The sequence below is a fragment of the Lates calcarifer genome, linkage group LG6 (assembly GCF_001640805.2).
Source record: "Lates calcarifer isolate ASB-BC8 linkage group LG6, TLL_Latcal_v3, whole genome shotgun sequence".
Classification (NCBI taxonomy): Eukaryota; Metazoa; Chordata; class Actinopteri; family Centropomidae; genus Lates; species Lates calcarifer.
Genome location: NC_066838.1, coordinates 11,634,805 through 11,648,301, shown reverse-complemented (window position 1 = coordinate 11,648,301; position 13,497 = coordinate 11,634,805). Strand labels below are relative to the sequence as shown.

The 13,497-nt window shown below is 48.1% G+C and overlaps 1 protein-coding gene across 5 annotated transcripts in view; it reads left to right on the top strand.

Annotated features, from left to right (window-relative positions):
• samd11 (sterile alpha motif domain containing 11) overlaps nucleotides 1-13,119 on the top strand; it is an 82,772-nt gene extending 69,653 nt beyond the window's left edge. For 4 of the 5 annotated variants that reach the window (XM_051071182.1, XM_018665992.1, XM_018665994.2 and 1 more), the window contains 7 exons: nucleotides 2,331-2,484; nucleotides 7,607-7,722; nucleotides 8,043-8,121; nucleotides 8,316-9,109; nucleotides 9,772-9,905; nucleotides 10,902-11,012; nucleotides 11,305-13,119. In XM_051071182.1, coding sequence (XP_050927139.1) covers nucleotides 2,331-2,484; nucleotides 7,607-7,722; nucleotides 8,043-8,121; nucleotides 8,316-9,109; nucleotides 9,772-9,905; nucleotides 10,902-11,012; nucleotides 11,305-11,589 — 1,673 coding nt within the window. In that variant the 3' untranslated portion in view covers nucleotides 11,590-13,119. The remainder of the gene's footprint in view (nucleotides 1-2,330; nucleotides 2,485-7,606; nucleotides 7,723-8,042; nucleotides 8,122-8,315; nucleotides 9,110-9,771; nucleotides 9,906-10,901; nucleotides 11,013-11,304) is intronic. The other variant, XM_018665993.1, reaches the window with a different exon arrangement.
• The last annotated feature ends 378 nt before the right edge of the window (nucleotides 13,120-13,497 follow it).

The window sequence follows — 13,497 nt, the reverse complement described above, 5'->3', positions numbered from 1 at the left end:
TCCTGTGGGTGGAATTTGGACTTATGACCTCAGTATTTTTAAATTCCTGGTTATGGCCTTGGTCAAAGGCAGTTTACCAATCAGAGGGAGCACTACTCAGCCTGTGGAAACAGTTGTTTAAACTTCGCCGTGGCTCCAGAGACACAGAGTCTAAAAAGCAGCTATGTCCAAGAAAATTGCTCAAGTGACATTGGTTAAGTAATCTCAGCTCGGAGACCAGAAGTTTTTAACCCAAAGTAACTGTCTTACAGACTGGGTGTGTGGAGTTCGAAAGACGGTGTGTTTACCAAGCAGAGAAGGGGGTCAAGTCAAAAACACTACTGAGAGGCATTATGGGTAGTTTAAGATCCAGTGTTTTTGGAGCTCGACCCTAATTGAGGTCTGAAGCCAAAAGTTAGGCTGTTTTGGCTGCAATATAGTCAGGATATCTCGGATCCTGCAGCATTGATTGACCATTAAAAAAAAAAAAAAAAAAAAAAAAAAGTCTCTTGGAAGTCTCCAAACTTTATGGAGGTACAACACTAAATCACTGGAGTGCCTGCTTTAAGTGAGCCAGTCATACAAAATAATTGGTGAGGTGGGATTGTGACCACAGTAAACTATTAGAGGTCAAATCCTCCACCCTGTCACCCCTACACCATGTATGCAAGTGCACAACAGACTGTGTGTATGCATGTGTTTGTGTGTGCACTCTTGGGCTCCAGTTCCCTCTGATCCTTCCCTTATCTCTCACACCCTCCCTCCCCCTCCCCCCTTACCCCACCCCCACCCCCCCTTTACACACACACACACACACACACACACTCTTGTCTGCCGCCAGCCGAGTCCCCTGCGGCCTGGCGCAGCAAACAGATCGATACACCGGAGCTAGGCCGCATTAATATCTGTCGCTTCACCCCCCCTCCTTCCACCCCCCACCCCGGCGCCCGCTCAACTGCTTTAGCACTCACACACACACACACACACATTCATACTAACACAGCAACACACAGTCAGCCACACACACGCAAGCACCTAAATCACACAGACACACATCACACCCGTACCGGCGGCGGAAATGGCCCCTAGCTCCCGAGGGATCTGTCTAATTAAAAAAGTGGGGGAGGTGGAGGGGGAGGAGACGGAGAAGAGCGGAGAGAGAGGATAGATAGATTGAGGCAGAGAGAGAAAGAGGGAGGAGAGAGAGAGAGCAGGATGGATTTTTCTCTCATTAGAAGCCATGTCTCCTGGTGTGGCCTGGCCTCGCTGATAATGATGAGGCCTCTTCTCCTACGAGGGCGAGAGAAAACCGGGGGTCGCCGGGAGAGAGGGGGAGAGCGAAGAAAGAGATGGAATGAGGCGAGCGGCAGAGGGCAGGAGGTGGAGAGAGGAGGGCAGGCAGAGATTGAGGGAAAAGGTGTGATGATGGTGGTGAAGGTGGGAAAGAGTAAAAAAAAAAAAAAAAAAAAAAAAAAAAAAGAAGAAGCCCAGCACCTGATGGTGTGAAGTTGCTTTTTGCTCACTCGATCGTACAGCAACACACTGGTATTATTCATCAGTAACCATTACTTGTTTTGAAAACATTATCACACGCGCCATAATTTTTCATGGCATCTTTAGAACCTTTTCGTTTTTCCAAATCCACCTTTTTGTCACCTCACATTTGCTTGAAACTGGTCAGCTCAGTTCAAAAATGTGGCAGATGGATTTGAACGCTATGTGCTAATTTCATACACCTCTGCCAAATGTCTGCTTGGTTTATCTTTCTCCAGTGTGAGTGTGTTTACATGCTCCTGTGTGCTCATATATATTTCTGTAACATGGGGATTAGAAAATGCATCACAATCATTTTCAGTATTAATGTGGAATGAGCCAAGTGGGATTTTTAAAATGACTTATTGCTGTTTTTATGAACTATCTGCATACTTAACCCTCAGATCCATCACTACAGGACAATAAACTACTTTTAAAGTATGCTTCACTTCTTCTACTTTGCCCAAAAAACTGTTATTTTTTACACTTACAGCTAATGTATAACACACTTAACAGAAGCCATCAACTATAAGCTGGTGAAATGTCTAGTCAGTTGGATTTTCTATCTAAAATTTTCCACACAAAACTGAATTTCTTTTAGTATCTTGGTGTCAACACAAGGAGCTGGATGCTAAATTTGTTTTTCTCCTCCCTGCTCTCTTGCCTCCCCTTTGCTTTTTCCCCCCTCTGAGTCCCTCTTGTCTTCCCTCTTTTCCTCAACTATTAATCCTTCATCATCTTGCCTTGTCAACTCTTATCTTCCCATCTCTCTCCCTTCTCTGTGCTTTCCCTCCTCCGCCCCCTCGCTCCACATTCAGACATGCTGCGTGCTCGTCAGGAGGCGTTGGCTGCGGCCGTGAGGAACCCAGTGGCCTTAGAAGCTCACCTGCCCTCAGCGGGCAGCTCCTCCTCATCCAGCCAGAGACGCAAGCAGGGCCTGCCACAGCACCGGGACGCGCATTACACCGACAGGTAAGAAAAAGATGGGAACGCGATACTTGCCAGATTTCTGTGTTAGCACTGCCACAGCTAGCTATTGAAACTGCAACCATGCCCTGCTTGCAATACCAGTGTTATTCATCATTAATAAAGCCCCAACACCCACATCTCCACACACACATGTAAACTGTGTTACAGGCCCCAGCTGATGTGATCGCATGTAGAGTTAACAATGGAGGAAAAATGTTAAAAAAAAATGCTTGTAAGTGGGAGAAGGAGTTGTAGGAGCTAATCAGCTGCACTTTTCTTTCCATTCTTCCTCCCGTTCTGATCTCAGTTTTGGCTTTTTCGGTGTGCTGCAGTGAACGTTTGTGTGTGTGTGTGTGTGTATGTGTGTGTGTGTGTGTGAGTGAATGTATGTGCGTCTCCACATACATGGCTAAACTAAGGATGCAATAACCTCTTGGCTACCACTGTGGAGCTGCACGCCTGCATCCCCGGCTCTTCCTCCCCCCTCCTCCTCCCCCCCAGCGCTGGCCCCTGCGCCTCCCAAACAAAGCCAGGGGCAGCGGGAGTGGGCGGGTAATTGCTTGTCGATTATTTATGTGGCGCGGGGAGAGGCGGGGGATCGATAATGGGCCGGCGGTGTGGGGCGGGTGCGGGGGTTGGGGAGGTGTGTGTTTGTGTGTGTGTGTGTGTGTGAGAGAGAGAGAGAGACAGAGAGGGGGGTGGCGAGGGGTAAGGGTGGGGATATAAGCAGGAAGCAGAGCGGCCAGGCGCTGTGTGGTGCAGCTCTGGTAGGCTACGGGGGTGTACATATATTGTGTGTGTGTATGTGTGTGTTGAGGCGAGGCAAGGGGGGGGGCTGCCTGTTCGTTTGTGTTTGTTTGTTCCATTTTTCAAGCTGGCCGTCTGCATGCGTGCTCATCTGTGCGGATTGAATTTGGGTTTGTTTGTGTGAATATGTCTGCTAATTTGTTCATGCATGTGTGTGCGTGCATGTAAGTGTGTGAGTGTGTGTGTGTGTGTGTGTGTGTGTGTGTGTGTGTGTGTGTGTGTGTGTGTGGCCAGTGGTGCAGTGTGAATGTAGTCAGTGAGCCGCGGCTGTTCTCCGACAGCACACAGAGTAATTAGCCACACAGGACCGGGGAGAGTTAACTAGGCCTCACCCTCCCTCCATCCATCCATCTCTACCTCAGTCGGTCCCCCTCTACCTCCCCCCTGCCTCCTCTTTAACCCTTTCACTCTCAATATGTTTTTTTGGAGTGAGTGAAAAAAGGGGGGTTAATGGGGAAAATATGGTGAAGTGCCCTTTCCATCAATTGTACTAATGTCCAAATGAAAGAGTGCAAGAAGAAAGAAAGGGCAAACAGACAAAGAGCGATGCAAAATCTGTATAATGGTGCACCTGCATTTACTCGTGTGCACATTCGCCACAGGGCCAAAAGTATGTAGACGCTTGTCTACTTTTGGTCTGGGTTGTTTTTTATGTTTTGAGCTTGGTCCATTACATCCTGATCCTATAAAGGGAAATGCTACTGTATAAAGTATTCTTTTAGATAATAGTGTGCTTCCAACATTGCAGCAACAGTGTTTCAACATAGCAATGGTCCCACGCAGCTCCATAAAGAAATGGATTTCCCAGTTTGGTGTGGAAGAACATGACCCCTTCCAACACCTTTAGGATGAACTGAGTTGCAGACTGTATGACAGGCAGGCTATATCACCCAACCCAAGTAGTGCTGTTGTGGTTTACAGCAATGTGGGCTTGTGCAATGTCACAAGAGTGTTGTGTCCTCATACTTTTGGCCATTGAGTGTAGGCCTATGTGTGTCTTAATGTCAGACTGTGCCCACTCCCCATAAAATATACAGAACCTGGCAAAAAGAGAGAGAGAGAGGGGAAGAAAATTAAAAGGAGATGTGAGAGTGGAGTAAGTGCAAAGTGAAGAGAAAATTAAAATCAAGATAATTGGGGAGTTAAAAAAAAAAAAAAAACAGAGATAGAATGAAAAGCCGAGACTGAGGAAGTGAGTTAGAGACGGAAGCTCTCCCCCTCTCTAACTCTCTCCATGGCTCACCTTTCCATCGACCCCTCATCATTGATTATCTGGGGCCCATTAGGGCCCATTGTTAAAAACAAATCATTAGGGCCGCTCGATGGGCTTAGAGCCTGGCGCTCCATTTGTCTGGCCTTAAATGGCACTAAGCTCACCAAGCATCTGCAAGGCAAATAGGGGAGGGATGAGAAAAGTAAAGAGAAGGGGGGTGGGGGGTGGGAAAACATGGGAGCTTAAAACGGGGATGAGGAGAAGAGATGGCAAGAGGACGAAATGACGGAGAGATAGATGAACCAAAATAGGGAGCGAGGAGATCGAGAGACTGTGAGATAAGGTGAGGGAGGGACGGAGAGAGCGAGCGAGATGGAGAGAGAGAGAGAGAGAGAGAGAGAGAACGAGCGCGGAGGGAGCCTCATCCATTTTAATGAGCTTCCTGTGTAAATGTGTTCCTGCGGAGAAGGAGCCGAAGGCGGCCGCGCGGCGCTCCTAATCCCCCCACGCTCCCGTCATTAAGGGCAGCCCTGTCACACACACACACACACGCGCGCGCGCGCACACATATACACACACTTACACGCACGCAAGCACACACACACACACACTGCCTGGACTGCTGTGGGACGGGACCGCTGTCGCCACTCTGACAGGTCGTCACACACCAGTGAATTCCCCAGGAGCCCCTGGCCTCACTGCAGGCGGAGAGACAGAGGAAGAGAGAGGGAGACAGAGGGAGAGAGGCAGAGCAACACTCCAATGGTATAGTTTTGTGTGATTAGAAACCCACCTTGCATGTGTGAATTTTCAGACTCATGCAAAAACTAGGTGAGTGTTTTTTGCCTCGTCTTTTTATAGCATGTTAGTGGTTTGCCAACAAAATGCACAGATAGAGAAAGAAGAAAACCACACACACACACACACACACACACAGCCCCAGAGCAAAACGACTAATGTCTGCCACTCCTCCCTCAAAATTGCCTCCTATAAAAGGAGGAAGAGAGGGAGAGATGGAGGAAGGGAGTGAAGGGGAGTGTCAGACACACACTCTTTCTCTCTCTCTCCCTCAGTCTCTCTCTCTCTCTCCCTCAGTCTCTCTCACTCCCCGTGATTAGGCCTAATTATGGTGGCGCAGACGCCTGGCAGCCCCAGTCATGCAGCTTTAATTGACCGTTATTCATCTGCGGGCTAACGCCAGGCGAGGGTAGGCGGCGTAAGGAGAGGGAAGAAAGAGAGGGAATATCAGAAAGGGGAGTTGGGGGAGGCGGCGGCGGCGGTGTGTGATGGGCGTTTGGCATGCGGGAGCCGTGGCGGCGGGGGTGGAAGAGGGAGGATTTTTTTTTTCGCGGGCGCCTTAGCGTAGCCTTGTGGAACTGCGCGTCGCAGGGCTAATTGCTAGCCCCGAGGGATTAGGCCAGGTGATTACACACTGGGCGGTGTAATTACATAAGCAGCGGCTAGCAGGGCCCCGGCTCGCGGCTCTGGGGGTCACGCGCCGCAGCCCTCACCCAAGATTAATTGGAGCTGCCACTGGAGTGCGAGGCACCGCCGGAGAGAGCGGTTATACGATTAGCATTAACATTTCAGCGGCGGAGGCGATCGATGAATGGTTTTCACTCCCCCTTACCCCCACCGCCACCCTCTCAGTGCTGGCTCCAGCCACCCCCTCCCTCCAATCTCATCTCCCCGCTCTTGTATGCGTGCCCTCCCTCTTTGCAATCCCTCTCCCTCTCTCCTTTTCCCCTCACCATTTAGTGAGGCGGGAGACATGCAGGCGCTAGCTAATTTGAACACGGTTGCAAAACAATATTTGCGGTTGCATGCGTCCCAGTGTTGGTTTTGATTTTGTTGTTTTCCTCAGCTTGTTTCCCATGTATGCTTTTGTGCGGCCGCAGTCTCACACACATACACACAGCTGAGCTGTGATTGGTGTGATAGCAGGGCTCAGAGGGGAGGTAAAGACGAGAGACAGGAGCGGGGAAGAGGAGAGGAGGGAGAGGTGTTGGGGAGGAGAGAGAAAGAGAGAGCCCAGAAAGGCCCTGGAAACAGCTGAGGCCAGAGAGCATCATCATCCACTCCAAGACCCCTCTACCCATGAAGATGTGCATGAAAAGAGAGAGGGATAAAGTGAGAGAAACATTACAATGAGAAAAAGTAGCAGGAGAGAGAAACTGAATGAAATATAAAGAGGCAAGACAAGGCTGGGATGAGATGGAGTGATGAAGAGGGGAGAGAAAATTCGTAGGGGTGAAAGAAATAGAAGTGGAGGGAAAGAAGACAGATTTTTAGAGGTCATAGAAAAGTAGAGAGGCAGGAGTAAAAGAGGAGGAAAAAAGATGGGTAAGACACAACAAGAGACGGAGAGAGAGAGAGGGAGAAAAGGTGAGAGGCGCCTTTCCCCCTCAAGGAGGACAAAAGACGAAGCCAATAATGGAGAGGCCTTTTCAGAAGCCGAGGTTGCGGGGATGCTCCATCTTTTCACTGGCTTCAATACAGCCTAGAGAGCAAGAGAGAGAGAGAGAGAGGGAGGGAAACAGGGAGATGGGTGTAAAAAAAAAAGGGAGAGAAGAGAGGAGGGATGAGTGTTAATTAGAAGGTCCTTCAGCCCGTGGCCCCGGTCAAGACACAGGGGCCGCCCCAGCTGTCGGAGCATGACACACTGGCATTGTGCATTCAGCCCTCATTATGTGTGTGGGTCTCGAGTTGTGTGTTACGTGTCTTTCTGTGTATATGTATCTGTGTGTGTGTGTGTTTGTGTGTGTGTGTGTGAGGCGGCAGGGGAAAGGGAAAGGCTGCAGTCCAGGGTACAGCAATGGCCAGCGGCGCTTGTTGCGGCGTGACAAGACTGATGAGGCACTGGGGCGACAACGGGGGCCTCTGGAGCTCCACCGATAAAAATACACTGCATACATTGGTGTGGCAGTGTGCACACATTCACAAAGATGGGAGCTGAGACATATTGAGAAGAGAAAAACACATCATTATTACAACTATTCATTTAACCGTCATGCATTATACATACCTCCACGCTTAACGCTCTTGTCATTGTAACTTATCCAGTAATTTCAGCTCATTGTTGTCTTTTTACATTTGTGTCCACAGAGAGCTGTCCCACCCTCCGCCCTTACTGTCCCCTCCAACTGCCCCTCACATCGCCTTAGGACCTCACCTGCGGCCTCCTTTCCTGGGCATGCCCTCTGCTCTTTGCCAGGCCCCTGGTGAGTAATGCTGAGCCTAAATACTTAAAACTAGGTTACAGAAAATTAAATAATTTTCACATTTGCACTGACTTGAAGGAAATGTTCCATGGCTTTGTTTCAAACCAAAAGATTATGTTTCAAAACAGCGTTGTAGCTGCAGGATATTACAGTAAACAGACAAGGCATGTAGACTTGTGTTTTTGCAGAGAACCTTTTGGTAACTTAAGTCACTCTTTACTATGTTTGTTGTTAGACTTATGCAGTTTCTCCACTATTTCTAATATTTGGAGCATTAAACATTTTTGCTAACAGGTGTTTTCTCGCTGTTTTTATCACAGGGTATGGTTTCCTCCAACCAGCTCAAGCTGAGATCTTTGCTCGGCAACAGGAGATGTTGAGGAAGCAGAATCTGGCCAGGTGTGTGTGTCTGTGTGTTGTAATGTTACGGGATGTTAATAGGGATTTTGATTGCCATGTATTACGATAAATATGACAGCTAAAAGTTAGTTTTTGTGATTTAGGTTTGTTGTCATATAGAAGCTTCAAATTTTAAATAAGTTTAAAGTTTAAACATTTGGCCTGGATCTTAAGATTTTTGTGTATTTCCTCAGACTTGAGATGTCGGCAGAGCTGCTGAGACAGAAGGAGTTAGAAAGTCTGCACCAGCGACAGCAGCAACAGCAGCAGCGTCTTCTGGGCTCCGACCCTCTGGGAGCTCTACCTCCCGGCCTGCCCCCAGACCATCCAGCCCTGCGCAACCTCCATGACATCCCAGAGGGCCACCCTCTCCGCGAGGAACTGGCCCGCCGTTCAAATGCGATGCTGGTGCTTCGCCATGGAGCCGCCGCGCCCCTCCTAACCCTCAACCACCACCAGCATCAACCAGGGGCGTCCTCCACACCCAAAGACACCCAGGCACAGAGCTCCACTGCTGGGCCAGATGCTGAATCCAGGAAGGCCCCCCGCAGAGGCCCCCAGATACAGCTCCGTGCTGGGGATCACACAGGAGGAAGAGAGGACAGAGGAAGAGAGGGAGACAGGGAGGTACAGGATGAGGAGATGAAGGACTCAGACAGTGAGGCAGAAATGTGCACGGAGAGGCAGGAGGGTATCGGTGCCAAGTCCACTAGTAAACCCAGGGACAGGGAGAGAGATGGGGCTAAAGAGACTGGCACCAAGGGAGTGTGTGATGGTGCCAAGGAGACTGGAGAGAGCTCAGGCAGGCTGAGCGCCCCTTGTAGCTCAGCAGGTACGGAGTCACCCAGTCGCCACCTCTTCACCCCTGGACTAGGCAAGGCTGATGTCAAGTACCACCTGCCACCTGGGTTTATGCCACCACTGCCTGCTCTTCACGCCCAGTCGTTCCCCTTTGGATTCCCCTACGCCAACCCTTACTTTCACACGGGTAAGAGACTCAGACATACACACACACACACACACACACAAAGGTTGAAAGCCGACATGTGAAACCCATTAGCGTCACTCTCTGTGTGCGTGTCTCTAGTGTGGAGACCTCTCCCTGTTAGGGGCCCTGCCCCTGACCCCAGTGTGACCCTTACACACACCACCAGCAGAACAGCCACGTGGGCAGACCTGAGGGAGGAGGGGGTTGTTTGTTCACATACATACAGTACATACACACACCACTTGTCTATATACATAATAACTGCAAACAGAACAATTGTTACACTTTCTGCAAACACAAAACTACCTTAAGCTAACTTTATTTTATGACTATACAGATTCCCACCTCTAGCAGCTACACAACAGGAATGACACACAAATTAGTTAGTTAATAGTTTAATTGATTTACATATGAAGCAATACCAAATATTCACTGGTTCCACCCTGTGTGACAAGCTGTTGGTTTTCTCTTTTATATCACTGTAAATTTAATACCTTTGGGAAAAAATACTTCATGTCAACAGAAGTGTCTCTAAGCTTGCAATTTTCTGATTTCTGCATCACTTAAAACGCGAAACAGAGTCTAGATCGTCTGTCTTAATAGCAGCTTTGTACCCTGTGTTTACATTGACACATCATTTTCACCCACTGCTGCTCTCTCAGGCTCTGTGGGAGGTCTTTTCATGGATGGGGAGGACTCAGCCACAGCAAACCCTGTGGAGGACATCAGCAAGTGGAGTGTGGAGGACGTGTGTGGCTTCATAAGCAGCCTGGCCGGATGTGCTGAATACACACAGGTGAGGATGCAGGGAAAGAGGGAGGAGAGTGAGAGAGAAAGAGGAGAGGATGGAGGCCAGGGGCAGGCTCACCACCAAGAATATGGGAAGAATAGTGGCCAAGATAGAATTCATACTGCAACATTTTCAGAGGCATCTCATTATGTTTAGGGTAGAAGCTCTAAACCTGTGCAGCACAAACTTTTTTTTTCCCCCAAGTTCATTGTGAATGCGAGTGGATGCATGAATGGTCACATTCACTATTGCAGCCATATTTGTGGGCTTTGTGTGAATGTGGGTGAGTTAGCAGTGCATGTAGAGGCGTACACCTGTAGCTTGTGTGAATGAAATGTGTTATTTGTGTGTAAAGACATATATTGTTCCAAAATGAAACATCCAGCATTTGAGAGAAATGAACCAAAAATGGTACAATACTCAAAAATTAGCTAATTTTTCAAGATTCCTTAACAATATTCACATGATGGCTTGTATATTTGAAGAATTATTAGTTGCTGTACTCATTCTGGCCGTGACTCCAGTGTAGGCAAAATTCCTTCTTAGTAGCTTCAGCCTCTTATGAACTTTACATTTCATTTATTTTATTATTATTTTACAGAATAAGACAGTAAAATTAAACAACTCCAATACTGGAGTCACGCCAGGAACAGATTTCTTTAGGGCCAGAATGAACAGGAGAAATGATTAGTAGCCAATAACTCTTTCATTATATATATGGGCATGTGAATTTTTTATTAAGAGAACGCTGAAAAAATCTGAAACTATCCTAAAAGAGACAACAGACCTGGTTTATCAACATTTTCTAAGCAACTGGATTCTCTGTGTAGTAAAAATGTTGAATGGTAATCTTCAGCCTTTTTCCTCTCAAAATGGGTTTGTGACATTTTGGAACAGAGCCACTGTTTTGTAGGTTGTGTGAGTGAATGTGTGCGCTTGTGCGTCGAGTATGTTTCTGTGTGTGCGTTGGGGCTGTGGCTGAAGCGGCTGTGTCTTCGCCAGGTGTTTCGGGAGCAGGCCATTGATGGAGAGACATTACCACTGCTCACTGAGGAGCACCTGCTCAGCACCATGGGACTAAAGCTGGGGCCCGCGCTCAAGATCCGCTCACAGGTACACACACCACAGACTTGCGTGTGTGTTTGTGTGGCATCAGGTGGACTTGGAAGTGAGCTGTATGTGTGTGCGTGGATGTGCGTTTCTGTCCGTAAGGCCCATGACAAACTGTTAGCGTAGCATAGCTGATTCTCTTAAAACTAGCCTGCCCCACAGACCGCAGCCTCTCCTCCTCTGCTCTCTCTCTCTCTCTCTCTCTCTCTCTAACATACAGTATAAACTTTAGTCTGTTACACAGCACTCAGCAGGATGCACTGACAGTCCGTGTGGTCTCTTCTCGTCTCCTCAGGTGGCGCGTCGCGTCGGCAGGCTTTTCTACATGACTGGATTCCCCCTGGCTTTCCCATTTCCGCCTTCTGCCGCTCTGCGCCCCCCAGAGCGGGATCGGGACCCCCTCGCCACGCCATCTGATACCCCCCTGCCTCTGTCTCTGTCCCTGCCCCACAGACCCACTTCCACCAGCAGCAGCTCCTCTCCCTACAGCGGTCCCACCCCAGGGTGCTCATCCCCCAAGCAGGAGAACGGCAACGGCTCCACTGTGGCGGGAAGATACGAGGCCAAAACTCCTTCGTAGGAGCTGGCAGGCAGGGGTGAGGAGGGCAGACCTGCCTCAGAACTAGCCAGGGGAAGGGGGGTTGGGGTTACGCAAATGAGAGAGATTGACTCCCAAGCTCTATTTACCAGATCCCCCCTCCCTCATCTTGGGACGCTTACGCTGAAATTTATGGGAAAACATTGGACTGGATTAAAAGACAACTGAACGATATGGACCACATCCGGCAAACCAATCAGACTCTTGAGTTCCTCTGCAGTGGCTGTAGCCGAGCAGAATCCAAAGAAACTGGGTTGGAAGGGAGACACGTGAAGCGACAGAGCAACGGAGAAAAAGAAAAAAGGAGGAAAAGGAGACAGCTGGTCACAGACAGCCTGCCAAAAAAAAAAGGAGCGAAGCCCTGCCACAAACGCGACATTCTTGCAAGTCAGACAGTCAGACGCTAGCGGAAACTCTTCCTTCCTTCCTGGGCTGGAGGAAGCTCTGCTCACTCACTTTCTTTCTCTAGTCTCCATCTCTGACTGCTCTCACCACAAGCCCTGCAGAACCCAGGAATTAAAAAAGAGACGCCTCTCCCCTCTTTTCTCTCCCTCCCTTCCTTCCCTTCTGCTCGTTTGTTTCCCGAGGCCAAACAGCAGCGTGGAGCTGTCTTTTTTAGAGGCTGGAGTTGAAGCATATGCTGAGCAGCAGCACATCTGACCAGCTCCCTCTTTATCACTGCAACTATGCATTCCACTGTCCCAATACCAAAGATGACCGGATGTGTGGAATAGGAACCATGTTTCACAATGTGTCTGCTTCTTTTTGCATTAATAGTCTCAGAGAAAGACTGGTCCAACAGGGGAATGCTAGGCTAGTGCCTCACATGATGGACTCTATTTTTTTTTGTTGGGGGGGGGGGGGACAAGTAGAGCTGTCATTTCCTGACATAGAAAGGCTTCAAAATGCTGGTGAAATGGAGAAGCGTCTCTGATGTGTCATTGTACGCTTGTGTTGACTACTGTGGGAGGTAGGAAAAACATGCAAAATTGTACAGAATCATGCTTAAGATGAAAATATCCTGAAGGTTACATACGTGGTACTTTTACTTTTTGTTAAATGTAGTTGCACGAATAAGGTTTTCTTTACTGAAAAATGTGACTTGCTGAACTTTGGTGGTACTTTTTGTTCATACTTTTGTTCTGCCTTCTTTTTTTTAAAAGTGTAATATTAAAAGACGCTCCAATCTTGAATGCTACTTCAGCATATAAATATGAGGAAAAAAATATTTATAGGACTTTTGATGTAGTAGATAAAGCAGATTATGATATGTATTATAATTAGCCCTTCAGATGGATTCCAAAGATACTTTTACATGGTTTTCTCTTGGTTGCAGGGAAAAGAAAGGCACAAAGCTCTTAATGCAAATGTTTTGAATTTGTTATGGTTGTTTTTTTTTTTTTTTAACTACGCAAGCAATGAATTAAAATGGTCTCTAGATTTCCCTTCAAAAATTTTGTCTTCATCCTATTTTTCTATTCACCACACAGGTGAAATAAATCCTAAAGAATTTCCTGTGCTTTCTCTTTTCTGTCATATTTGCATGCCTGTGTCTGTGTATACATATATATATATATATGTATATATATATGTGTCTGTATGTGTGTGTGTGCCTTTTCCTCCTCAGGTGTTTGTGGTTCTTCTGTAAAAACATGCAGGAGGGAGAATGTGGTCTCCTGGTGTGTGTGTGTATGTGAAGGGGAGGTGACCCATGGGGGGCACAGTTCAGGTCAACACCAGCTGTCAGAGTGTGAGGTTCAGCTGCAGGCCAAGGGCCACCCTGCCTTTGGGGATAAACTTGACCTCTCCTCATACACCCACCCACACACACACACACAGGACCAGAACCAGGAATATCCCCCAATCACGCTTACCTTCCTCCTTCAAAGA